The sequence below is a fragment of the Manduca sexta genome, chromosome 23, assembly GCF_014839805.1.
Source record: "Manduca sexta isolate Smith_Timp_Sample1 chromosome 23, JHU_Msex_v1.0, whole genome shotgun sequence".
NCBI lineage: Eukaryota > Metazoa > Arthropoda > Insecta > Lepidoptera > Sphingidae > Manduca > Manduca sexta.
Window position 1 is genome coordinate 3,998,227 of NC_051137.1, and position 25,976 is coordinate 4,024,202.

Sequence of the window (25,976 nt, forward strand, 5' to 3'; positions counted from 1 at the left end):
GAATGTCGACTAACGAGAGATGTATGCCCCTCGACAATCGACACAATTATGCCGGCCTGTTGGAACCGGATGTACACAGGCTGATCCCGGAACGCGACACACACGAGAGCCACTACGACGGGTTTAAACACCTGATTTAAGGACTTATGTAGCAGGAAGGACTCTTAATACGGTCGAAGCTGCGAGGTACACCTAGCCAACTATAAACTTGAAATTCAGTAGACAGATCTTGATCGGTAATAATCCAGTAATTTCATAAGCAAAATGCTAGGCAGGTCAACTATTTGTAGCAACTTGAAACAAGAAGTTCCCATTGAAATAAATGAGTCATTGGAGTGGCATTTCTTGACATTTCATAGCTTTTTGCAGGTGCGCTCAACATTTCTTGCAAAATAGCTTTTTTGTAACTGAAGTAAAAACTAGCCGGTACTGTTATATAAATAAAGTTACACGAGTCATTTGCATGACGGCCATTGCACTCATTTACATTAAAAACCCAAATAACCAGCAATTGAATTCCAGTGCCAAGACTCAGAAACGCAGAAAGATTGTAACTCATTATTGTTCCAAACCTGTATATATATGCGATGAATTCGACTTTAGTATGAACACTGATTTATGTAACCTTATAATCATTATGGATAAAATAGCATAAATATAACGCCTTATAAGCTTAGCTCACCGTACCTTAAATGGCACATGCAAATACCATGTCGTTAAAACATCCCCGTCAACCATGAAGCCGTTGGCCATAACATTCGATCAAATTGTCCATAACCAGTCAATGACTTATGACGGCCGGTGCATAATCACATTTTTACCTGCGGCTCTGTAATTAGACAGATAGATGTAATTAAAATTTATCGCGTATCTTTCATTAGAAGGCTGCCTACCCGCCGTGGCGGTGCAGCCGAGCACGGCGATGTCTTGCTTTCTTGCACTCCTTTTACATTCACTATCCACGGTAAATACAATCATGCTGGTTAATTTTTAGAATTCGTTCCTTTTTACATATTGTACTATTACAATATACACATAACATTGAATTACGAATGATTACTCGTAATGATTGTTTCATTGTTCTTGGCATGCCAACTGATTTTGCGTGTACCTGAGGTAAGAGATCGAAGTCTGTTATACTGCAGTCTTGAAACATGATCGTCTCTTCATCTTATGCAGACAATAATATATAAGTTGCTATAATTTTCAGCAATATAATAGAAAAGGCATAAGTAGTACAGCGTAAGTACTATTCCAGCAAAATCCTTTACTCAAAACCTCTGAAGTAGACAAAACGAAACTACGCCAGTCAAATTAACCACGAAAGTACCAGAGCCGCAGAACCGTCAAGAGGAGCAGAAAAATGGAGCATTACGTTTTGTTGGCGGTCGGCATCACGGGCACAGTAATGGTAGCCATTAGACGCGTAGCGACACAGAAAATAACGGACGACGACCCGACTAGTGGCAGTTTATCGTACCCAACACGGTTTAATTCGAATGCTGCATCGGTTTCTCAACGGATGCTCAGGAAATAACTCGAATCGGACAATAGAAACTCAGGTCACTGGCCACCCAAACGGCAGACTGGAGCGTGTTTCGGAATGACGAAAATTGCGCTGATAAGTGACAATATTTTGATGAAATAATATTTAGTTACATAGGTGTGGAGGAGGTAATTTGATAAATTATGGGAAGTATTAATTGGAACCAATCCAAATAAACTCACGATAAATGTACGAGAATTTCCCATTAGAAAATTTAATTCTTGCAGTTTGTGACAATAAGTTTTACATTAAGTACTAAAGTCTTCCTTTTCTCTCACATTAAACTCTTTGTAACTAAGTTATCTAGATAAAGACATAGCTTCTTTAAAACTGTTACAGTTTTCTATTTAGTTTCAGCTCTGCACAAAATGAAGCCCGAACAAAACAAACAGCTCTCTGTAATTACTGTGTGTAGGCACACAATTTTCTAAATCGCAACAATGGAACAACTTTGTTCTGCCAACGGGAAAGATAAAAACGAACGGTGTACGGTCGGAATAAATCGCGATAAGACGCAACAGAACGCTGAGCGCACAAGATTGTTAACTTGAAGCGTCTGTGGTAGGTTAGTAATTATGTTGCAGCCTCGTTACGGACCAATGAGAACGTCTAATTGTCCGCTTTCGGTGTTGTGTGCAAATTGCGAGTGCTGCATTAACGTGTTATATCCAAGTGTTTGAATATCGAATTCATTTTGGATGACTGCACAGTCAGAAAATGGTATTCAAATAGCTCACTTGTTTTTAGAATTTTGTTTGGCAATTATTGAGTGTCGGATTGTCTTGAGATATGGAGACATTTGAAACTTGATAGGTACTGCCCACTAATGGTCAACTAACTATACGCGTACAACTTCACTAACCAGAACAAACTGTCAGTGACCGCAAGCCGTTTCCTTCGATCACTTTTTTATATTACGGCGTACTTCAAACACAAATAAATTGTAATTCAATCTGAAACTGTGTACTTGGCAAACGTAATTTGTGCGCTGAAAATGTGAAAAGAGCACACATATTGCATGATCGGGACGTAAAATCTACGCCTCAATGTTTATAATTAAATCGCGATTCCGAATATGTCTTAAGACATCGGTAGGTACATTCCGTCGCTAGTACATATAATATAAACTTAACACCGGTTACATTATTCGAAGCTTTTTCACGTGATTTACATTTTACGGCGGAAGATTCACAACCTAAATTCAGTCAGATGTAGTGACCATAAGTGAAAGCAGTTTCAGTCTTTAATTTCCATTTATAGGAGAAAAGAAAATAAAATTAGGTTTCACGTTCCAACTATTTTGCTTTCCGTCTCGAAATTGTTACCTTAGCCACCTCATCGTAAAGCATTAACCATTGTTAACATTTTATAGACTATTTAATTTTTATTTTTATATAATTATTTTCGATTGTCAACAAACATATTTACGAACCTATTTACTAAAATGAAGTTTACCAGTAAGTATCAGTTATTTCGAGTAAAAAACTTTATCCTCACTAACTGATTTTATTGTAACAGACCCCGCTAAACCATATTTACCGCAAATAATAAATAGAAATACACACACGCCCATTTTATGCCCAAAGAGGTACAGAGACGTGCATAATATAGTGCATCCATTTGTGCATTATGTTCTTTCCCAGGATGTAATTGAGGACTAGCCTATAGCCATATCGAGAACAAACTCTAAGACTGGAGTGATTCTGAATAGAAAAACCAAATTACAGTTTGCCCAACCCGAGATTCGAACTTAGGATTCTAGACAAGTTTAATCGTTCTGGACATGCAATACCACTATACCACCAAGACAGACAGTCGAGGCAAAAGGAATAAATAAAATTAAAACCAAACATTGATGAAAAAATATTTTATTCAACGAGTTCAACAATAAAATATATTTACAAACTTACATTTATACACTGTACAATACGTGGTACTTATTATATACATAGATAAATAAGCTACAAAACAAATGTATTGGACCCAGCGCGCGATTCGATGTCTCAGTTCCATGACATTAAGCTATTACTGCGAAACTGGCTTATGATATTGTAATAGAACCTAAAATGGATACAAATAAAAAATATACAAAAATAAAAAAGGAGGTTACATCATTTGAGTTCAAATAATGTTTTTAATAAATTAAGTTGTAAGACTTATTTTTTCATACAATTTCATACTTCAATAAACAATATTTTTCTAAACTTACGATCCAGTAATAAATATGCTTAAATTAAAACGGCTGTCTGTATGTCAGTGCTTAAAATAGATGTGACAATTATAACATACACTTACTAATTAACTTACCCAATCACTGGCATACAACGTATACTACAGAGTAATACAACTTTAATAAAAAAAAATATACACCTACTTATTTCAAGCATAGTAAGTTTACTACTGCCATGTAAATTGTACCTACTACCACGAGCCTTCGCTGGCTCACAAGGATATATGCTATATATTATGATGTGCAAATTGAATTATTCATATCACATGACTTTAGTCTTTCAAGAATAAAATTCAATAACCCTAAATGTAAATAAAGGGGTAATCATGAATTATTATTTTCTAATTTTTACCAACACAAAAATTTATAACCTCTTTTTGCAATATAATTAAAAACTAACATAGAACGTTGTAATAAGTGAGCTAGCGGCTTGTTAAGCGCAACTTAAATTTTCATCAAAATACGCGTGCTTGATATTAAAATGGACCCTAATTTAATTCTAGGAAACATTAATATTTGTAACGTAAATACGTCGGCTACTAGGTACAATATTCTTTCGTATACTAAAACAGTTGTATTTACTCTATATATACTATATATATAATGTAATTCATGGCGTTTAATACACAAAAACAGACGAAGAAGGTTTTATCGTTTTACAAGTACAATTTGGACAAGATACTACAAATTAATTTTTACAAAATTCACTTAGAATTATAGAATTTTGATCACAGATTAACTCCAATTCTCAAAGCACCGAAGGGGACACAATTTTATTTACATTACAAAAGTAAAAAAAATATCGAACACCCGAGAATCGGCTACCGAATGTTAAACTCTATCAATATAGTCGTATGACACATAATCTTATGATAAATGATTTAGTAGTAAATACGATCCAAACCATTATAATTTTATAGATGGCGTATAAATTTGTGCGTACTATGCCTCGACAATGTTTCTATATCAAAGAGGCCAAAATAATAAAATATCTTGATCAAAACATGGTTACTACAGTGCTTCTGCTTTATTGCTTCTTTGTTGTATACTATATAATAAAATTAGTTATAATTATTCGATGATTATAAAGCAAATCCTAGATTTTTTATATATTGACTGTTGAAAGGCTTATTGACATAAGCGTCATTTTTAAAAAAAAAATTAGGTTGAAAAATAGAAAAAAGTGCTGATTTTAAATATGTATGAAACATGTTTCGCAAAAAAATGTCGCTTTACATCTGTTTTCAATAAACGATCTCAATCTCAATCTTCAATCCGATTCCGAGAATGGACCAATCAAAATAACTCATTCCAAATCACGTCAAAAAATACTTTGTTCTGATTGGCCAATTTTTGAGATAGAAAGAAGCGTTTGGGTTCGTTTTTTGAAAATGGCGGTAAGTCAGTTAGGTTTTCAACCGTCAATATATACCATTCTATCAAATTATATTAAAGGTGTTTTCTGTACAGGTAAAATAGCTGTGATAAAATGCTGCAGAAAAACTTAAATAAATTAGTCACTTACCAATGTAGCGGTAAACTACGATCTTATCTAAACCTGTTATTCCCACATTATTTAGTACTTATTCATAAATCACTGTTACTTATACTAATCTACACAATGGACAACACAACCTACTTTTTTATTACGAAATGGAAACATAAAGGCAATATGGAAAGATTGTAAGACGCCATAAAATTATGTTTGAGTAATAAATAGCTTGAAGGTAATTTGCATTAAATATTATACAATAAGGCAAAGTTGACAGCTTGTCCTGAGACAGAATGAAGTTGACCTAAGATCACTGAAAACTTTACCTTGTGATGAATTTCCTAAGGTTTATAAGAGGAAATTACGTGTTAAAAATACATAATAGAAACAAAGGAGACATTGGTTTTGCAGCCATTTTTAGAACCAAATATTACAATCTTGTATACTAAAAATGTTTACAAAGTTGCAACGGTAAAACCCTTCCTTATATAACATTAATTTATATTTAATCTCAAAATTAAATATGCACTTAATCTCAACATTACTTCATTCACAGTTTTTATTATCAGGCTAATGAAGTGGATAATCGTGTCACATATTCACAAATTCAATAAAGTTCCTTCTTAAATCTTATGAATTATATTGAAATATTTATAACCTCCTGATTTACGTAAAATGAAAAGAAATAGATGGTACAGGCATCCGAGCTTTTCTAACAGTTCTATTAAGGCGTATGCGCAAATCTTTTACGTTCTATTCTTCTTCTCTTCAGTTTATAAATTTCGACTAATTTATGTATGGGGTAAATTTGGCCCGAAACGATAATGGACCTTTTAACTGTTGGCAAAGTTTTGATGCTTTCATAATATTGCCTACCTCTTTAAGGACAATTTATCATTTCGTATAAAATTTTAGAATTTTCCATCCCTCACTATATTTCTACGTAAGTACAAATATACCACGACACACGACTTACCAATACTCAGTCTAATTTCTTGATAAGTGACATTGTGCTGATTGACGTACGCTTTAAGATCATTTTTTCCTTAAAAGTAAACTTTTATAGATCGCTACATCCTAACCCTTCCTTAATTTTATATTAACACGTATTTGAGTATATTATTCTCACTGTTTATTTCTATTATTTGCTGAGGGCTCTTGAATATAACATGCCGCATGTCAGATAGATGTATAGCTAGTGAAAGCTCCCATTTTGACTTGTTCCAGTGACTCGAAAGCGACAGCCCATAAAACAAGGCGCATAGGCTCTAAAGAAACGCGACATTTCTTTTTAGTTATTTCAACTTGGATTACATTCCATTTATTTTCAAGACAGATGTTGTTTTCTCTGTCTGGTAGGTTAGAGCTTTTACTTTATTACAGCTGATATCATTAAGAAATTGACAGCTATCTCCAGATACTGAATACATAAAATAAGGCGTATAGGCTCTCAAGAAACGCAACATTTCCTATGTACTTATAATTGGATTACACTGCACTTATTTTCAAGACCAGTGATATTATACTTATGGCAGAATAGAGCTAATACTTTAGCCGATATCGATAAGCAATCTTGACAGATATCTCCAGATAGATCTCAAAAATACACCAATCAGTTAAAACATTCAAACTTTATTCTGATTGATATTTGCTTGATTGATCCGAAGATATGGATCGAGATCGTTTCGAAACGGCCGATAGATGCCAGTGTATACTCAAAAATCTTGATTTCTGTCGTCAATACTAGAGTTGTGACAAATTGTTATACTCAAATGTTTTCTTCAGGTCTGTAAGTATTTTATTCGAATCATTCGTCGCCATTAATGCCGATACAGAGAGTATCTAGGTTTGGGAATAGTATGTATGTCATTTGCATACACCGTATACAGCCTAATTCCATGTATTAATCCCCAAAGTTAATCCATCTAGTGGTACACTTCGCCAAACTTTTGTCTGATCGGTGATAGGCAAGACTATTGCCATACAAGTTCCATTCGGGCAACTGGTTATCCTAATCCCATAATCTTGCATAAGCATTGAAATCTAGCCACACTACTCAATACTATCCAAGCATATCGTAGTGTTGTCTTTAAAAAAATCAATTTGACCTGGAAATCGAACTCTAAAATCCCATCTACAGTTAAAAATAATGTATTGCATTTACATTAATGAAACACTACAATTCTGTACGATCACATCGTACGATAAGTCTGTCCGATCATATCGTACGACAAATCTGTCCGATCAAGTCGTACGACAAATCTGTCCGATCAAATCGTACGATAAATCTGTCCGATCAAATCGTACGATAAATATGTCCATCACATCGTTAACGTCCGATCACAGTTTATAAAGCGACGTCATCTAATCGTCGCTGTCCTCCCCCTAGCTGTCCACGTGCTCCGGCTCCATCTTGGGCCCGGGTCGGATCATGACGAGCTTGTCCTCGGGGTCCGCGTCCGTGTGGATCGTCTCGATGGTCAGCATCATTTTCTCGTCACAGCTGTCGTCGCCTGAGTCTGAATACATCGACTGCGTTGATGTTGCTACCTCCTGTTGAAAAAGAAAGGTAACACGCTTTACTCTTGTAACTTTGATACCTACTCCTTGATAGTTAATGGTAAAACCAACCATTCTATCCAAGGGCCAGAAAAAGTTTTCACTAATATCTCCTATTCTTTCTTGTAGGCAAAGCATTCACAAAACCTTAAATGCCTTATTTAAACTATTGACGAATATTCCACTGAATTACTTGGCGAATAATGCACGCACGAATGTGGCTATAAATTGTGAGTAACGAATCCACACGAATAAGCGTTAACTCGTATTGACTATTCGGCTAAATCAGGGCATAAAATTTATAAGTGCTGAAGATTCGTGATCTAATACATAAATTACTTGACAGCATAATGTTCTCATTAACGTATTCTTAGTCGAAATCGCCGATCAGTTTCAACCTATTAAAACGGTCATCGTCATGGGCGAGTGCTGAATATTAATACCAATTAGTTAAACGTATATTTACAATATGTAACGTAAAATATGTATATATGTCACTGTATGTTAGGTAACATGCAATAGGGGACAAAGAGTTACTATTTTTCACATTAAACCTACCGTTATCCTATTCTTGGTGTGTATCCGCACGTGTTTAGCGAGATGGTCGGAGCGCATGAACCTCTTACTGCATTCTGGACACTCGAACCTCTTCTCACCCGTGTGCGTTCTGCGGTGACGCTGCAGCTCGTCTGAACGGGTGAACCTGACGAATAAAACTTGAAAATTAGTATACGATGTTCAAGGGTATATCTTTGAAGTGTTGGCTAGATATTTCTGATCTAGAGGCTGGTGAGGACCAAAGCTCAACCAAGCTCCAACTACAATAAACAGCGCCTGATAAAAATGTTATAGCAATTTCAAATACAATTATTTATATATCTGGCACAACGAAGCGACTTCACAGCACTATTTAAAAGTTAAGTTCAAAAAAATATCGACCAGTAACCTGAAATTACATCCCTCAACGCACAATTATGCCGGTCTAACTAATTCGCAAGCGATTACCTCTTCCCACAAAACAGCCAGTTGCAGAGGAACGGTCTCTCGCCGGAGTGCCACCGGAGATGCGCGCGCAAGTGCGACGTCTTGCCGTACACCTTGTTACAGCCCGCTATGTGACACACGTGCTGCTTCTTACGGTCCACCAGCCGGCTGGAATTTGAACATGTCTTTAGATATCGTAAGACATATCGTCGATAAACCATTACTTGTGATAGGAATAGTGTAGGCACAAAGGAGTGGGGTATGTGGTTCATGGACGACTTATTTAATACCAATAGAATTTAAGTCTCCCGGCCAGACCAAAAGTTCTGACACACGGTCAGCTGTAACAAGATGCAACTGAACACTGAAGATTAAGGCTTGTGAACTGGTTTACTAACCGCTTATAATAACACATCATTTAGACAAAACATTCGGTCTCGTTGACCGCTAATACTGTTATGTGGAATTAATTCTTAGTTGAAGTTGATGATGCTTCACTTGCAGTCAGCACCGTGTTGGTAGAAATATCCATTTAACCTACACCTATCTCTGTGTGGTTAGGTAAATAAATATATTCTTGTGTGTCCGTGTGTGTCGGTGTATGTCGATGTGTGGCGCCTTCGCGCGCGTTTTTGTGCGTGTGCGTGTGCATGTGTGCGTGTATGTACTCACTTCTCGCCCTGGTCGCAGTTGGGGCAGGTGCAGGCCACGCGCTTCATGTGCCGCTTGGCGCCGGGGCTGGCGGCGTCCTTGCCCGCCTCGCACTCGGAGGCGCCCCCGCGCCTGCGCCCGCGCCGCCGCCCGCGCCGCCCGCCGCGCCCGCGCCCGCGCCCGCTCCGCCCGTGCTCACCGTCACCACCTGCCACTTGCCCGGCTCGTTCGGGTCTTGCTGGATTTGCTGACCTGTAACACAATGTTTAAAAGTTAAGTAGCGCCAAAATCAGGAATTTTGTAATTATTGACCCCAGGTACATGATGCAGATAAGAAAAACGTAATACACTTTGAAAGTACGTTAAGTATTATACCAAATTCTAACACCCTGTATATTAACTAAGCCGGTGTATTCAAAATTATAAAACGTCACAACTGTATAGCTGAGTGATGTAAGTATAGACCATTGCATTGTCACTTTGCTTATGTAAAGTTAAGCGCCCTTACATAATTCATTTGCTGGCAGTACGATATTGATATATGTCCAAATATTGATCACCGCACACAAGGTATAAGACCCGCCATAGCGTTCAACGTAAATGTGGCGCACTTCCCTGATCACCCTGTGTATTTTATAGGATAGTGGTCGTCTGCCCCCACGGTGACCATCCATCTTGGGGTGAGCATATCCGTTATCAAACAGGCCGGCATAATTGTGTCGACTGGTGAAAGGGAATAAATATTCGTCACTCGAAACACTATATCTTACTCTATTTCACTAACGATCAAGAGCGATGTGGTCACTGCACCGTCACTATAAAATTACTGAACTAATTGGTACTCTGAACTACTGAATATATCCTCAACACAATTAGTTTGTAATAAGGTGATGTCTGACCGATGACGGGCGGCGGCTGCGGCTGCGGTTGCGGCTGCGGCTGCGGCTGCTGCAGCTGCGTGAACTGCACGCCGGGCAGCCCCAGCGCCGGCACGAGCTGCACCGCGCCGCCCAGCCCGCCCACGCCCAGCGTCGGCACCTGCACAACACACACTTATACTCATTGAAATAAAACTACTTTTTCCCGATTTCATTGCGGTTTTTTATATTATAATTTTCTTCCGACGTTTCGGAGACTGCAGCCTTCATGGTCACGGGGGAAACTGAGGTGTTGGTCGACAGAAAAATCAGAGTTGCAATATCTACCTACGCCAGTAGATAGATATTGTAACTCTACCTATATAAGTAAAATATCAAGGAACAAGTTCACCATCTATACATGTAGTTCATCAGTTAAAATTATCCTTTTTGGGGTTAATTGTCATCATAATTACTTTCTCTAAAAACTCAACTACACAAGTCTACAAAACTATGCATATAGCAACAAATTGAATACCTACTTTAAAATGCGGAGAATCAAACAAATTCATTGTTTTAAACCATTTGTAAACATTAGTATTGGCAATTATTCATTTACAATATTCTTAATTTTGGAGTAACTGTCACTTCAATACTAAACCATAGCAATGTGTAACTAATATTATCAACACTTTAAAGATAACAAATGGTTTTAAATAACTTAAATCCCAAGATATTTGCACAACCAGTACCAACACAGAAATTACAATATATCATAAACATGTTAAATTTTCCAAATTACTTACAACAATATACGAGTATTCTAAAAGATAAATCATTAGCCCTATACATTTCTTCGCATGCATTATATCATATCGAAAGCAGAAAACATCCCCAACACCTTGAACTGTTAGCACAAGTAAACATTGAAATGGACAAAATTTAACATTATCTTAATGATTACAAATGGAAGGTCGTAGTTCAACAATGGCACCTATAGTTTGCTTATTTATATCCACTTCATACGATTGAAGGGATAGGCAGATATGCAACCTTCCGTCTAATGATGTAATAGGAAACTAGCCTATCACTAAATCTAACCAAATATCTACCTATCAATATCTGCTTACCCCTTCGGAGATAAAGGTGTGATCAGTATTATTATGTGGTATAATATTGTATTTCCCGAGTAAACCGTTTCAAACTCCTGCTAACCATTCAACTCATAAACGGTAGTAGGAATCAACCCCCCCCCCCCCCCAATCTTCTAGGAGTATCGCCGAACCGAACGCACCTGCACGACATTAGCCGCCCGTACGTTAGCGGCTGCGGGTATGACCGTCACCTGCTGCCCGCCCGGCGTGCTGGTGATGATCGTCGGCTGTTGCTGCACGCTGTCCGCCTGCATCGGGTTCGATACCGCCTTACGTCCGAGCAGCGTGTCAACGAGTTAGTTATTTACATGCATTGGCAAAGTTATGTGATCATGGCAAAAAATCTTGTTGAAGTTAAAGACGTCCTTGTGTAAAAAAGGTATTACATTTCAATTTATTTATTTAACCGTGACTTCAAAATCAATTCTATTCAAATTTGTTTGAAGAGGACGTCGACGAAAAAAAAAATGTTAAATCTATCTTAAATCACTAAAAATAATATTTTAATAAATAATACCATAAATTAAAATAAACCCATCACCGAAAACTTAAAAACTAAAACTTATTCAATAACTGAAATCAGATAAACTCAAAACAAACCAACAACAAAACTTAAACAACCTTATACAACTTAAACGAACAACAAAACCAACTAAAATAATCATAATGGACAACCAAAAAGACGTTAATGCCCGCACCCCATGCCCGTAGTGGCGGTATTACCTGCAGCGTGATGGTGGCAGGCGTGGGCGCGGCACTCGCGGCCGCCTGCGTGCCGCCCCCCTGCTGCACCAAACCAAACCCAGCGTTTATATACAGCGAATGGCTTTATCTCACATATTAATTACAACTATAATGCCTGTTTTCACCTCATAGAGCAAAGGGGTAAGATTCCCCCTAATCTTCCCTAAGAGAACACCTAAATAAGTTTTTCATAGAAAGAGAACAGAGTTTATAGTATTCATCAGCCTTTTACTAAAAACGTAAACTATTAAGTTTTGCATATTACGGTATATTAAATAAAAAGGTGTTTCATGTTAGTCCATAACTTGATGCCCAACTCCTTGTATGTCGTAACAATGGAAAGTATATTTATACTAACAACTAACGTAACCATGTGTGACTAACTATTTAGTTAGCCACACGTTGTTATGATCGTCTTAGGCCACAATTTACTGGGTCTAAAAAAAATTTTACTGACTGCCTCTGTGGCGCAATTGTATTTTTTGTGCGACACGACCCTGAGATCCGAAATCCGATTCGGGCTTAATCGAATCGAATCGGGAATAGTGATATTGGTTTTTCTGATAAGTATCAGCTCGGAGGCAGGAATTTGTGCGCAATATCACATAATAGGACGGAATATACTGTGCGAATAGTAAGTCTCTTGGTTACACCTCTACAGGAATGATGTATGTGTGTGGATTTTTTTGTCTATACTTATTAACATTTTTCATACAAGGCTCGTGAATACTCTATATTAAGCTTGATTGCATAGACCGTAAGGCATCTTTAAGGGTCCCCTAAGTTAAGGTAGGTGAAATCGGACATATATCCAGCGGGTTAGTATAAAACATCATCTGTATTAAATACGGCACCTAGTTTTAGTTCCTCCAACAGAGAAAACAAACATTAAATAAGTGTGTAGAATTTAGCTTTATCTACTGTAAAAATGAGCACACTAGAAAACTATTGACTTATACGACATTCAGAGAAGGAAAATCCAAAATGTTAATAACGTCTTTTTATATCTTAGATGTTGCAAGATACGTGCATTTAAATTCATATCATAAAAGAATATCCTATATATTTACTGTTCTCGGAGTGTATTTCGCACAATGGCCTTAAGCCTGTGAACATTTTTCGCTTTGTAAGTAATATTTTTACCGCCGAGTTTCGTATAAGGCAATTACTAAAAACTTGCGCGTGCAATCTCAGAACAATAACGGATTTATTTATTGCCCTAAACGTACAATTCACAAGCTTCAACTGTATATTTTTGTTTTAATTGTGGCGCGACAAAGAGGCTTCACTGCACCTGATGTTAAGCGAAGTGAAGCCGATAGAAAGTGCCGAACGGCCGAAGATACAAGCATCTCCGGACGGTCGGCAAAGTTATGCCGGCCAGCATAATTGCTTCTTCACGCTCCGCTTGAAGGAACCCAAGTGAATGAACAATCGTCCGTCGCCATGACGCATTGCTCACGCATCAACAGTCAAAAACTTTAGCATGATAACTTCTTGTGTCTATCTCTACAAATTTAATATTATGACGTATATTTTTATGTACTGTATAATTGTATTGGTGTGAGTTCTCTGAACGTTCCAGCATTTGGTAATCGACCTATAGGTACATTTAGATTTGTCCTTCCCTGAATAAAGTATAGTTCAATACATTAACAAACAGTAAACGTGAAATGGTAACAGCCGAATTAAAGAAAATCACTCACGTTAGCTAGTGAGGCGATCTGTATTTGCTGTATCTGCCCAGACGGCGTAAGGACATTCGCCACTTGCGGTTGAGCTTGCATCTGTAAACAAATACACCGTATATAAGACCAACTAATACTGGATGTGAAACATAAATTTAAAATTGAATTTTATATCACGTTATACCACTGTAGGGAAGGGAAGAACTAAATTAGTGGCATGATATTTGTATTTGCCTAACGTGCACCGTTTAGTAGGTGCGAACATCGCCAAAGTGATTCACGAAATTTCAATATTTCGATATTACCCTGCGTATCTTAGGCTGACGCAATTGTAACAACTAGCGAGGGACAGTCACTTCCCGCAAGTCGGTACTCTATCTGGGTGGCACGCCACTGTCATAACGTGGAGTCACTGCTATTCACGTATAAAAAAAAATCGCGTCGTCCATAGTCGTTATCCACATACAAATATCATACCACAAGTAACTACAGAAGACATAACATTATGATATAACCCAATAATATACCAAACTGTCGTTATTACCCTCTGCAGCCGCAGTAACATCTATAAAAATGTTTATTTTACCCAATAATAGACAATTAAACTGACGGTGTTACCCGCTGCAGTCGCAATATTATGTGTTAAAATTATTATATGACCTAATCATAGATATTTAAACTGACGGAACACCGTCGGAACACCTGTCGGAACACCGCTGCTGCAGCGGGTAACAACCCGCTGCAGCAGCGGTATTATCTGTTAAAATCACTATATGACCTCACAATAGGTATTTAAACTGGCGGTGTTAACCGCTGCACCTGCAGTATTATCTGTTAAAATATGACTCAATAATAGATATTTAAACAGGCGGTGTTACCTGCTGCAGCTGCGGTATGATCTGCAGGTGGTGCGGCGCGTGGACGGGCAGGTGCAGCGTCTGGTACACCGTGTGTCCGTTGGCCACACTCACTGGCACCTGCACAGGCACCACGCCCACACCGCCGACACCCCCCACGCCCCCCACGCCGCCACGAACCGCTACTCCACCCCCTGGATTAACGCAACTAATGTGTGACTCAATGATTACTCACCGCTTCGTTGATCAATCAATTCGTAAGCTTTTAGCCTGCCATTACTCATTTACAGCATTTGTATAAACTAGGTATCTGACTATGTTGCTTACAGCATTTTGTATACTGTATTATTTGATATTGTTGTGGCTTTTCACATCCGATTAATTTGTAAGCGTTTAGCCTGCAAGTTTAATTATTTACAGCATTTCTATATACTAACAGATTTGATATTGCTGAGGCTTGTGAAACCGGTAATATTTCAATAATTACCTCGCTACATATTTATAAGCTTAGCGTTCCAATTTACTCATACAGCATCTTATAAACAAAATCTGATGGAATATTGCTGTGGCTGGTTTCTTTTTTTGACAAATTTATAAACTTTGCCTTCTGACTAGTTATAGCATTTTATTATCTGATTTTTTATTGCTATGGATTGTAATTTACTGAACAACGTCGCTTTCTCATGTACAATAGCTGAAGCTGTGAAGGACAGAGTGATGTTTATTGTAATGTTTTTAATACTGCTCAAATTTAATATTCAATTTTTAAACGACTGGTCTACCTACAATTTTGACTTATGGCAATTCATCTACAATAGCATCGTATATTTTCATAAATATTTATCATAGACAAGTAATTTAATAGAACTCCACAGAAAAATGAGGTCACTCTGTCCCTCGCGTCCTGATTTTATATAAGTTATGTAAATTTATTTTTTATATTTTATATATAAATATATCTTTAAATAAGCATTAGCTGCTTATCTACCTTTTCCTATATTGTTTTGTCTCCGACACTATATTAATGTAAGAAGAAAGTATCAAAACAGTGGCTAGGTAACGGTATTTAAACACTAATTAATAATGTTTTTTTTATTACCCTAAACAAACAAATAATTAACTGATTATTAAATAAAATATTTTACACATTTCCAAATATTTACAATATTTATTTGTAACCAGTAGACACCAAAGTTTAAAAGCTAAATAGCCTCACGTTACACTTCAACACAAAGTAACATAATGATATTCTTAGCAATAATGACTTATCCAACTATTCATGACCAAACCGATGTGATCTTAGTGTGTGGAAGCACTGTGACAGTGTGAGAAATAATAACACCAAGCAAAGTAATGTAAATTGCAATTAAAAATGTAAGCCAGGAGAAGTGAAAAGGAGATTGTGTGGCGGGAACCTTCTATGTATATTAATTCGTATAATCGGTTTAGGTAATCAAATACCATGAATTATTCATAATATTTATAAATAATTTTTGTTAACTGTTTAATTTATCTCGTGTTACAAAATATATTTAACATGATTATTGATTTTTTGGAGAGATAAATTATCAATTTCTGATTCTAGAAGAGTTTAGCATTAGAAGTATCACGGCCTTTAAAAAGTAACGCTTTCCAGAAAGTTCCGTCCACACACAAGAGCCCTGTAACAAACCTTGCTGCGTCGGACTGGTCGGCGGCTTGGTGTCCTTTGCCCCGTTCTTCTCACCCCCTCCAGTGCCGTTGGTCACACTGGCCCCGCTGGCCACATTAGCCACATTGGCCACATTGGCCACGCTCGCCACCGGCAGCTGTACCCCTGCCGTACTACACGGGATCGATATCGCCTGACTGGTCGGGATCTGTATCCCCGGGATCGTTATATTGGAGCCCGGGATTGTGATCATCGGCTGGTTCCCGGTAAGGGCGCTCAAGGGTATGGATAGGTTAGTGCCGGGAATCGTGACGGTCGCCTGTTGCTCTGTCAGTGGGGGGCGATGGGTGGGGAAAAACATATATTAGTATGAAAATAGTATTAGAAGCGAAAGTAACACATGCAAATGGTATTGATGGTGTTGTCACATGGTCGTACACACAAACGTATTTAAAAATAACCAACAAATCGACTAGAAGTGTCATATTTTGTATATCGTGTGTTCGACCATCGACCGCGCCATCGTTAATCATAGTGACGTGTTAAGTGAAAGTTGCTAAACGCTAATTCCGTGTCGATCATGCAATTTATGAATGAAACATTGAATGAAGTAACATCGTTGTTTGAAAAGCGAAGCTGAATTAAAATATAATCGAACCCAACGCCTGTGACACCGAAGCTATGGTGTTGTCCTTATTGTATGGAATGTGTTTGAACTCACCGGCCGGCAAATGCATCACGTTCTGAAGGAAGCCGGCGGGAAGCATCGGCGTCCGCACGAGCTGCCCGTTCACGAGGCTCACTTGCCCCATTCCTGAGAAATTCTGAAAAATATGGAGACAGGACGCTTAATTTTTTTTTTCTCGTTCATTCTAGGAATGTATAAGAGTGATTTACTGAATGAAGAGAATCATAATATGATTAAAATAAGGTGGAAAATCCCTGTGACAAATTGTGGGATTTCCAGAATTTGTAAAATCCAAAATTGCTAGTAATAAATTAAAGATAAAGATTATCATGTCATCCTATCTTCGTATCATGTCACAAAACAAAAATAATCCACAAATAACATTAATCTTTCTCATTTCATTTATTTATGTTTATAAAGGAAACAAACAGAACAATAGTACACATATAAACTAGATAAAATAGGTAACACACAATCCAATAAAGTTTCCACAGACATTTGGCACAAACACTCACCACCAACTGACATAATTCATGATTGTCGATAAAATAATATCACGTACCTGGGCGTGCTGCGCGGGTATGAACAGCGCCTCCTGTCCGTCCACGGTGACGGTCTGCATGGGGGGCACGCCGCCCACACCCCCCACCAGGCACCCGCTGTACACGCCGCCTGCTTGTTGCTGTCGACATACAAGAGATCACGTTTCAACATCATATATGTTAAGAAAAGTATATTATTTTATAATTTACTAGCTTTTGCCCGCGGCTCCGCCCGCGTTATAAAATTTTTCAGGCTAAAGTTTTCCGTTATAAAAGTAGTAGTTTCCCGGGAGCCTCTCAAACTGTCTCCATACCAAATTTCATCTTAATACGTTGGGTAGTTTTTGAGTTTAACACGTTCAGGCAGACAGATGCAGCGGGGGACTTTTGTTTTTATAATATATTTTTTAGAACTTTTTAAGAGGAATAATCCCGTCATACATCATTGTTGCATAACTTTAACCGTTTACGCAGCGCACGCAACGGAAGCTCTCAAAACTAATAATTTTTCCCCGTTTTTGCAACATGTTTCATTACTGCTCCGCTCCGATTGGTCATAGCGTGATGATATATAGCCTATAGCACTCCAGAAACAAAGTGCTATCCAACACAAAAATATTTTTTCAGTTCGATCTGATAGTTCCTGAGATTAGCCATTACTGCTCCGCTCCTATTGGTCATAGCGTGATGATATATACCCCATAGTACTCCACGAACAAAGAACTATCCAACACAAAAATATTTTTTCAGTTTGGACCGATAGGTCCTGAGATTAGCCATTACTGCTCCGCTCCTATTGGTCATAGCGTGATGATATATAGCCTATAGCACTACACTAATAAAGAGCTATCCAACACAAAAGAATTTTTCAGTTCGAACCGGTAGTTCCTGAGATTAGTCATTACTGCTCCGCTCCTATTGGTCATAGCGTGATGATATATAGCCTATAGCACTCCACGAACAAAGGGCTATCCAACGCAAAAAGAATTTTTCAATTTGGACTGGTAGTTCCTGAGATTAGCGCGTTCAAACAAACAAACAAACAAACAAACTCTTCAGCTTTATATAATAGTATAGATTTTTAGAGATCAATGGATAATCATCATAAATATCAATAATTAAAGTAACCGTGACACCAACATTGTCGACCACAGATTATTTAAATAACTAAAAATTATGTTAAAAACGATTCTAAGTAAATTTTATACTATAAAAGTATCATCAAACAGTCTGAGACATTTTTAAACAACACATAACTGTGAATAAATATTATTATTATGACAGGCGAGCGAACGAGTTATGATAATCAGCTATGATGATATTGCCATGGGGGTAACATCCATGTCTATTCACAACACAAGCCGCTCCTGCGGCCTTCATAAAAATATTGTACTTCATACAACAATATCATCACACGTTTTAATACTTATAAATAATGTAATTATGCTGTTAATACGCTAAATAAAAAAAAATAGAAGTACGTCAGCAAGCATTGGCTTCCAAGTTCTCATCAAGCTATTATTGTTATACCTGCAACAGCTGCGGGTGTATCTGCAACAGTTGCTGCGGCGAGTTCTGGTAGGTGGCGCCGTCGCCCGACACCACCCCACCGACACCACCCACGCCCCCCACGCCGCCGCCCAGCAGCGACTGCAGCTGCTGCATCGAGATCACCTGGACACATTTATAAAAAAAATACAGTGAAAACTGGTTATAGCGACATCGAAGGGATCGTATCTGGACGCTATATCCAACAGTCGTTATAAACGATACGCTTTTATATGCAGTTATTTAGAGACCTTACTATTTAGTCGCTATAACCGATGCGTCGCTATAGCCAGAGTCGTTATAACCGGTTTCTACTGTATTACAATTTGTTGTGTTTGGACATATGTTTTTACTATTCTGCCAATGTCAAGTTTGAAAAGCTGAAAACAGATATGCTATATACATATAAAAAAAAATATGTTTAGCTGTGTAAAAATGAAAACAAAAATAAAATATACAAATAGAATAAAATAATAAGAATTAAAAAATAATTAAATAAACCCATAATACTACAGGTCTTTCTAATAACTGCTGTCATATATTTGTAATAGTAATGTTTGAATAACAAAACGTACTATCTGGAAAGCCGCGAAGCGTAGCCGGACGAGTCTACGCTTCGAGCAGAACGTGACCGGCCCTAGTAAAGTAAAATCCATAAACATACATACGATTTTTATCATAGAAGAGGTAAGCAGAGGCATCTGATACATCCACTTTCCATGACGTGTATTCCATCCCATTGTGTTATAATAGGCGAGCTTATAAACATATCGGACACAAATTCCAGTCCCCAGGTTGATACTGATTCCAAAACCCAATACCACTTTTCCCGACCCGGGTATCGAACCCAAGACCTCCGCACTGCAGTCGTACCGCAATACAACTACGCTACCGACTCAGTCCATATTATTATTTGTTTAATTTAAAACAAACTTACCTGTGGTTGTTGCACTTGTATGCCATTTGGAACATTATTCGCCGCATTCACTATCGCTGCTGACAGCTCATTTCCCTGAAAAAATAATAAAGACTGTAAGGTAAGGTACTTTAGAATACCACGGCCATAAAGTGACTCTTTTTTATCTAAATAGCTAAGGCAACTTTATTTGATTGGAATTAATTTTGTTACAAAATGCAATATTCTAGTACTTTATGCGGATATTTGATACAACAAGCTCCAGTATGTTACTTTTTTCAAATCACTTTCATTAAAACAATATCCTTGCTTGCAATTAGGTTGGTTCAAATGGTAATATATTTTACAGAGTATCTTTTTTCTAACAGACATCACTGCTCCTATTAAATAAAGCCAAAGGAATATGAATGAGCAAAGAACATTGGAACCCACGATGATCAGCACAACATACTGGGTACTAGTCACTAGGGTGCTTCATATTAGACAATGCTAATTAAATAATGTAAAAAGGCTTACGGATAAACCCTGAGCTCTCAACTGCTGCACCACAGCAGAGCTGATAACCCTTAACTGCGGCTGTTGCTGCTGCTGTTGGAGGTACTGTTGCTGTATCGCGGCTATCGTCGCCGCGTCTCCTTGCACTTGTTGCTGTAACAGTTGTGCTTGTTGTTGCGCCTGCTGTTGCTGCGCCTGTTGTTGCTGCTGCGCTTGCTGTTGCGCCTGTTGTTGCTGTTGCGCTTGCTGTTGCGCCTGCTGTTGCGCTTGCTGTTGTGCTTGCTGTTGCTGCGCTTGTTGCTGTTGTTGTGGACCTGGAATCATATTTTAAGTATAAAACTGTATGTTTGTTATCTCTTAAATAAATATAAGTAAACTATGTACTACAATACACAAACTCCTAAAAACTTGTATTAAAATTGGTTTAAATATGTGTGTACAAGGATAACAAAAAAGCATGAAATTTGCTATCCCGGACACCACAATACAGCATATATATTAAGGAAGGAAAATCTTAATGTAAACAAATATTTATCCAATTTAAAAATTAGGTATCTCTATTATATTTGATGTAAGTGTCATAAACTATCAGTTGCCATCAGCATAGGCGAAATACATCCAAAGGTATTTATTGTAATTTAGTTATATAGCATGTGTGTTTTCTGATTTTCAAACTTGACATTGGAAGAACTGTGAAAATGATACAGCCAACACAACAAATTGGAATTATAATTTGTAATTTAGTGTTTTGTTTCTCTAAATACTATATTTTATAAAGTCTATTATCACAACCCTACTCTAAGTTTTATTGGTGCAACCTCAGATATGTAAAAAGTTACATGTATAATAATATACTAATTATTATTTGTACAATGTAAAGGTTTTATAAACTACATACCATTTTCACTGTGGTGTTTATTTTTTTACACTATTTAGTTGATAAATCCAAATACATAAAAACTATGCCAGCCACCTTGTGTATGTTCGGTTTAGAACAGGCCAACATAATTATGTCGACTAGCAAGGGGTAATCATCTTTCGCTAATTAAGACCCTATCTGGAAGCCACTCCAATTATTCTCAGGTCAAACAGAACAGTAACAGAAAACCAAGTAACAAACACTACTCGATGCCCATAATAAAACTGTACTCACTGAAGTGATGCTGTTGATCTTTATCTGTCTGCTGTTCGGGCCCCATGTTGGCGGCGCCGAGACGGCTGCACGTCGCCGCCAGCAGCGCAAGGGGCGACTGGGTGCCGCTGCCCTCCTGACAACATAACACTTCTGTAAGATCACAAACTAACACAACAAGGGCTTATAGATAAGTTCTTCAAGTCAATAGAAAGGAGTAGGAACATTTATTGCCACAGAAATAGAAACATGGAATAAATAGGTACTCATCTATAATAAAATAATAAGGGAAAAAACAAGACCAACTGAGGCAATAATGAGAAGTCACAAACATACTATGGACTGTGATGGTTAATGGGTTGGAGTTCCTAATCTATATGGTAGTGTATCAGAGATGACTAAAAATGGAGTCACTATATTGGTTCATAATTTTTAATTTGGACTAGACAAAAAAGTTTTCATTTCACCAGAATAGAATCCGGACTCACCAAGTTAGGCAAAGGTTCTCAGGTATGTTTCTACTATGACAACAAAATTGTCCCACAGTATTAAAATTGAATACAAAAATAAAAAATAACACAGTTGCATACAGTTACCGCCATACAATTTGTATGCAACAGTATTGTAACAAATTACCTTCTGTAGAAAACAAAGCAAGAAATGCCAACCAATAACTCAAACAGTTTTTAAAGTATGTATAAAGTTTACTCATTTGCATACTACACTGGCTTGCTGATTCATATTCATGAATTAATTTTCATAAATATAAACCTAAGTGGTTGAATAGCACAATAAGTTTTTAATGAAAAATATCAACCTTGGTACATAACATTATGATATTCTTCTCAGATACTGTGTAAATTGCACTATCATGCCATATTATATAGTATTTTGAAACATTGCATATGTATGTATCAGGGGGCCACTTTGTACCTAGTTTCATTTGTAGTATCAGAGCTGGGTAAATAAAATTCTCAAATAACAAGATATTTTTATCTTGATACAAGATAATTCAGGTCTCACAACTCAAACTCTACAATTATTTGCAGTTCACATGATTGAGTATTAGAGGGATAAAACTTACAGGATCATTTAATTCTTATGTGAAGCAAGGCAGCCTGCTAAGTAGCACTATTAAATTATAGATAATAGTGCTACTTATTAAATGTATTTCTTTACATTTCATTTTTTCCTTGTTGTTAAATCGCCGAACTCCAAAATAAACATACAGGTAAGAAAATTAGATATTAGATTTAAAATAATATTTGCATGCTTTTCACACTAAAAACTCAAATGTTCATTTATTGTTAAGGTATATTTAATTCTTTACAAAACATTTTAGTAACCTTTTAAATTGGTTTTCATTTCATCATTTTTGACATTATTAAGCTTCCTCAAGTACACTAGTACCTTAAATGAATATTTTGTTTATTGAAACAAATTATACATGGAGATGCAGCTCATTAATATAAAATAAAAATAAAATGCTTTATTCATCACATAGGCGAACATAGTTGCACTTATGATAAGTCAAGGTACATGAGAATATTTAATTATTACTTAATTAAAGTAGCTTATATAAACAAAGAAAATTTATATTGAAAATAAAATAAATGAAAAATAAAGTAAACAAAGAAACCAGCTCGGGCTGGCAGGAAAGAAGAAATAAAATGATGTAGATATGTAATTTTTAAATAAACAATAAGGGAGAAACGAATCATGATCCTCACCATTGAGGACAATAAAAGCCCTAACCTAGCTAACCTACCAGCCTTTCACTAACTACCTAAGTGATGACTACCCGAAGAAGAAAGGCAGAAAGAAACTCCGGACTTTATTTTTTGTCATTTATTTTGTCACCTCAATAATACAAGTTGCTGAGTAGCCATTGTACTCTGTTTGCTAACAATTACCATTATTAGATACCTGAGTTTATTAGTTGCAAAATGATTGTATGTACCTATTGAATATTAAGCAATTAGCTAAGACTGCTTATGATACTTGGCAGATCACAACGTTGAAAATGATCTTTATTTAAAGAGATTAGGGTTCAATATAACATATACAATAATTTTATTTTTTATTTTAATATGTCATAATAAAATACGTGTTAAATATCTACGCCTGCAGACTTGTATTAGTATTAGACTTTATGATATGCCAAATGGGAAAATATTAGCTTGTTGTAATTGACTACATATAGCGACAGAAACAAATTCTTGTAGTATTCAGTTATAACACTATTTTACCCGAGGATAGCTATAGTTATAATAAAATACAAATTCAATAGCTAGAAACTGGCGCAAATGAGAGGGGCAAATGTCACTCACTCACAGGCGCAGCCCTTTATCATGCACAAAGGGCAACTCGAGAGCCCTTTTTATTTACCGAACAGTGAAGTAGCTATCTCCGAGCGGCAATTGTATTCCAATTCTTACCTTCACTGATAAATCTAACGGAAACATGTTCAAATAAACGTTTTTTACTACTTCTTGACATTGTAATTTTTGTACTGTACTTTTGGCGGGTAAATTTTTGAAACTACCGTTGTTGGTGGCAGAAATAGAGGGTGCTGATTAGTGATTCGTTATTATTTGACACTTGACAAAAAAAAAGCAAATTTTTTATAGTTGACAAATGTAGGTTTTCTGAAAACCATAGACAATTTCGATTAATAATTATACTTACTACGTTCAAATTATAAGTGTCAATATTTTTTTGTGAGAATATGTGAACCTAATATTCTTGGAAAGATTTTTCTTTGTATGCAATTAATGAGATATAATAATTATATTATTCAATGCATTTCTTAATACTATGTTGTTACTAATAATATAGTAGTAGTAAGGTCGACACGCCTTTTCCTAACAAGTGCCGGGAGTCGCACGCAAGGCCGCCGCCGCCCTTTGATCCACCCACCTCAAATCGCGTGACTGTGATTTTTATGCACTCGCTAAATAGGGTATCACTCAAACATATCGAACACGCTAATTGCAGGTAAGTGTACAATTTTGCATGTTTGTTGCTTATTTTGCTTATCCAAAGTTTTGGTTGGGTGTTATTATTACGTTATAAAAATAAATTTACACTTCGAATGCTTTACGGCTGCTATCAGGGGTTTTAAAGGAACAACGTTATTACCGGATATGCAATTAACAGTGAGGGTGACAATTTGTAAGAATATTCGAAATTGCAAATGGGTGGGAAGCAACAGCGGAGGAGGACGCTGATGCTATTTCGGCAAGGGAGTTACTCGCAACACGGTCACAACCTCCTGCGTGTGGCCTGCCGGGCCCCACACGGTCGGGGCCGCGCTCGCCCCGCCCTCCCCCTGCGCCGACACGAGACCGCTGCCCGTTGGCGTCCGATCTGTTACACAATAACACTGCAACCTTTCACTTCACAGACTTTACCTTGCTAGTTTTGTCCTCGTTAATGTATTCCACCTGCACTTTCGTGGGCTCAGACGACATCATCTACTTCACACTTGCAAACAATTATTTTTCTTTGTTCGCGTACGGAACACACCATCCTCACGACCGGCCGCCAAACTGCGGCGAGCGAACTGGCGACAATCGACGAACACGCTCGGTAATTTTCGGAGAACCGCCTCCTATCGCGTTCGGATTATTCTCGTTTATTGTTAAATTTATGAAATACGTGGCAATTAAGAAGTTTCAGGAGCCACTTTTGAGATTTATGATAATACGATGCATCGTCTGATATCGTTCAATATTAGTCGCAGTACATGAAAGTAGTTAAAAAGTATATTTTAGCATTCACACCAGTTATTTCCATCTCGCTCTGATCGAGACAGGTCTTGATTATTGGTAGGCAGCAGCTGCGCCTCTCACCTCCTCCCCGTCGCGGGTGCGGCGCCGCCGCCCGATAATAATAATTGAAAGTAGGAAGGACGTAATAATGGGTGTATAACCTCGCGCCCGCGGCCTCCTTGGGCGGGCAAAAAATGCACACATGTCGTGGCGACCGGCGCGCCAGCCGCTTCGTGCTCGCCTCAATCGTGGCCTGTAAACAAACGATAAGCGCGGGCGCTGTTGCACTTGCGACTCTTTGTTCACATGACTCCGTATCGTTTCTTAGATTACGACACGCTCGTGTCTGCTGAGAAACTCTTATCTACCGGATCGAGTTCGCATACTCTACACTTTATTATACAACTCCTATTACTTGCTGATTGCATTAGAAATTCTATTGCCGCCATTTATAGCTGCCACTTTCTAC

General features: G+C 37.4%; 1 protein-coding gene across 1 annotated transcript; it reads right to left on the minus strand.

The window, feature by feature from the left end:
• Positions 1–3,398: 3,398 nt before the first annotated feature.
• Positions 3,399–25,386, minus strand: LOC115443680 (transcription factor Sp4). The gene is given in 17 exon segments (XM_030169181.2): positions 3,399–7,821; positions 8,386–8,530; positions 8,833–8,979; positions 9,484–9,578; positions 9,581–9,714; positions 10,362–10,500; positions 12,197–12,259; positions 13,924–14,004; positions 14,784–14,956; positions 16,435–16,740; positions 17,135–17,237; positions 17,664–17,783; positions 19,174–19,317; positions 20,129–20,203; positions 20,624–20,916; positions 21,756–21,870; positions 25,148–25,386. Coding segments are annotated over 17 exon segments (2,364 nt in total). The 5' UTR covers positions 25,211–25,386; the 3' UTR covers positions 3,399–7,653.
• Positions 25,387–25,976: the final 590 nt, after the last annotated feature.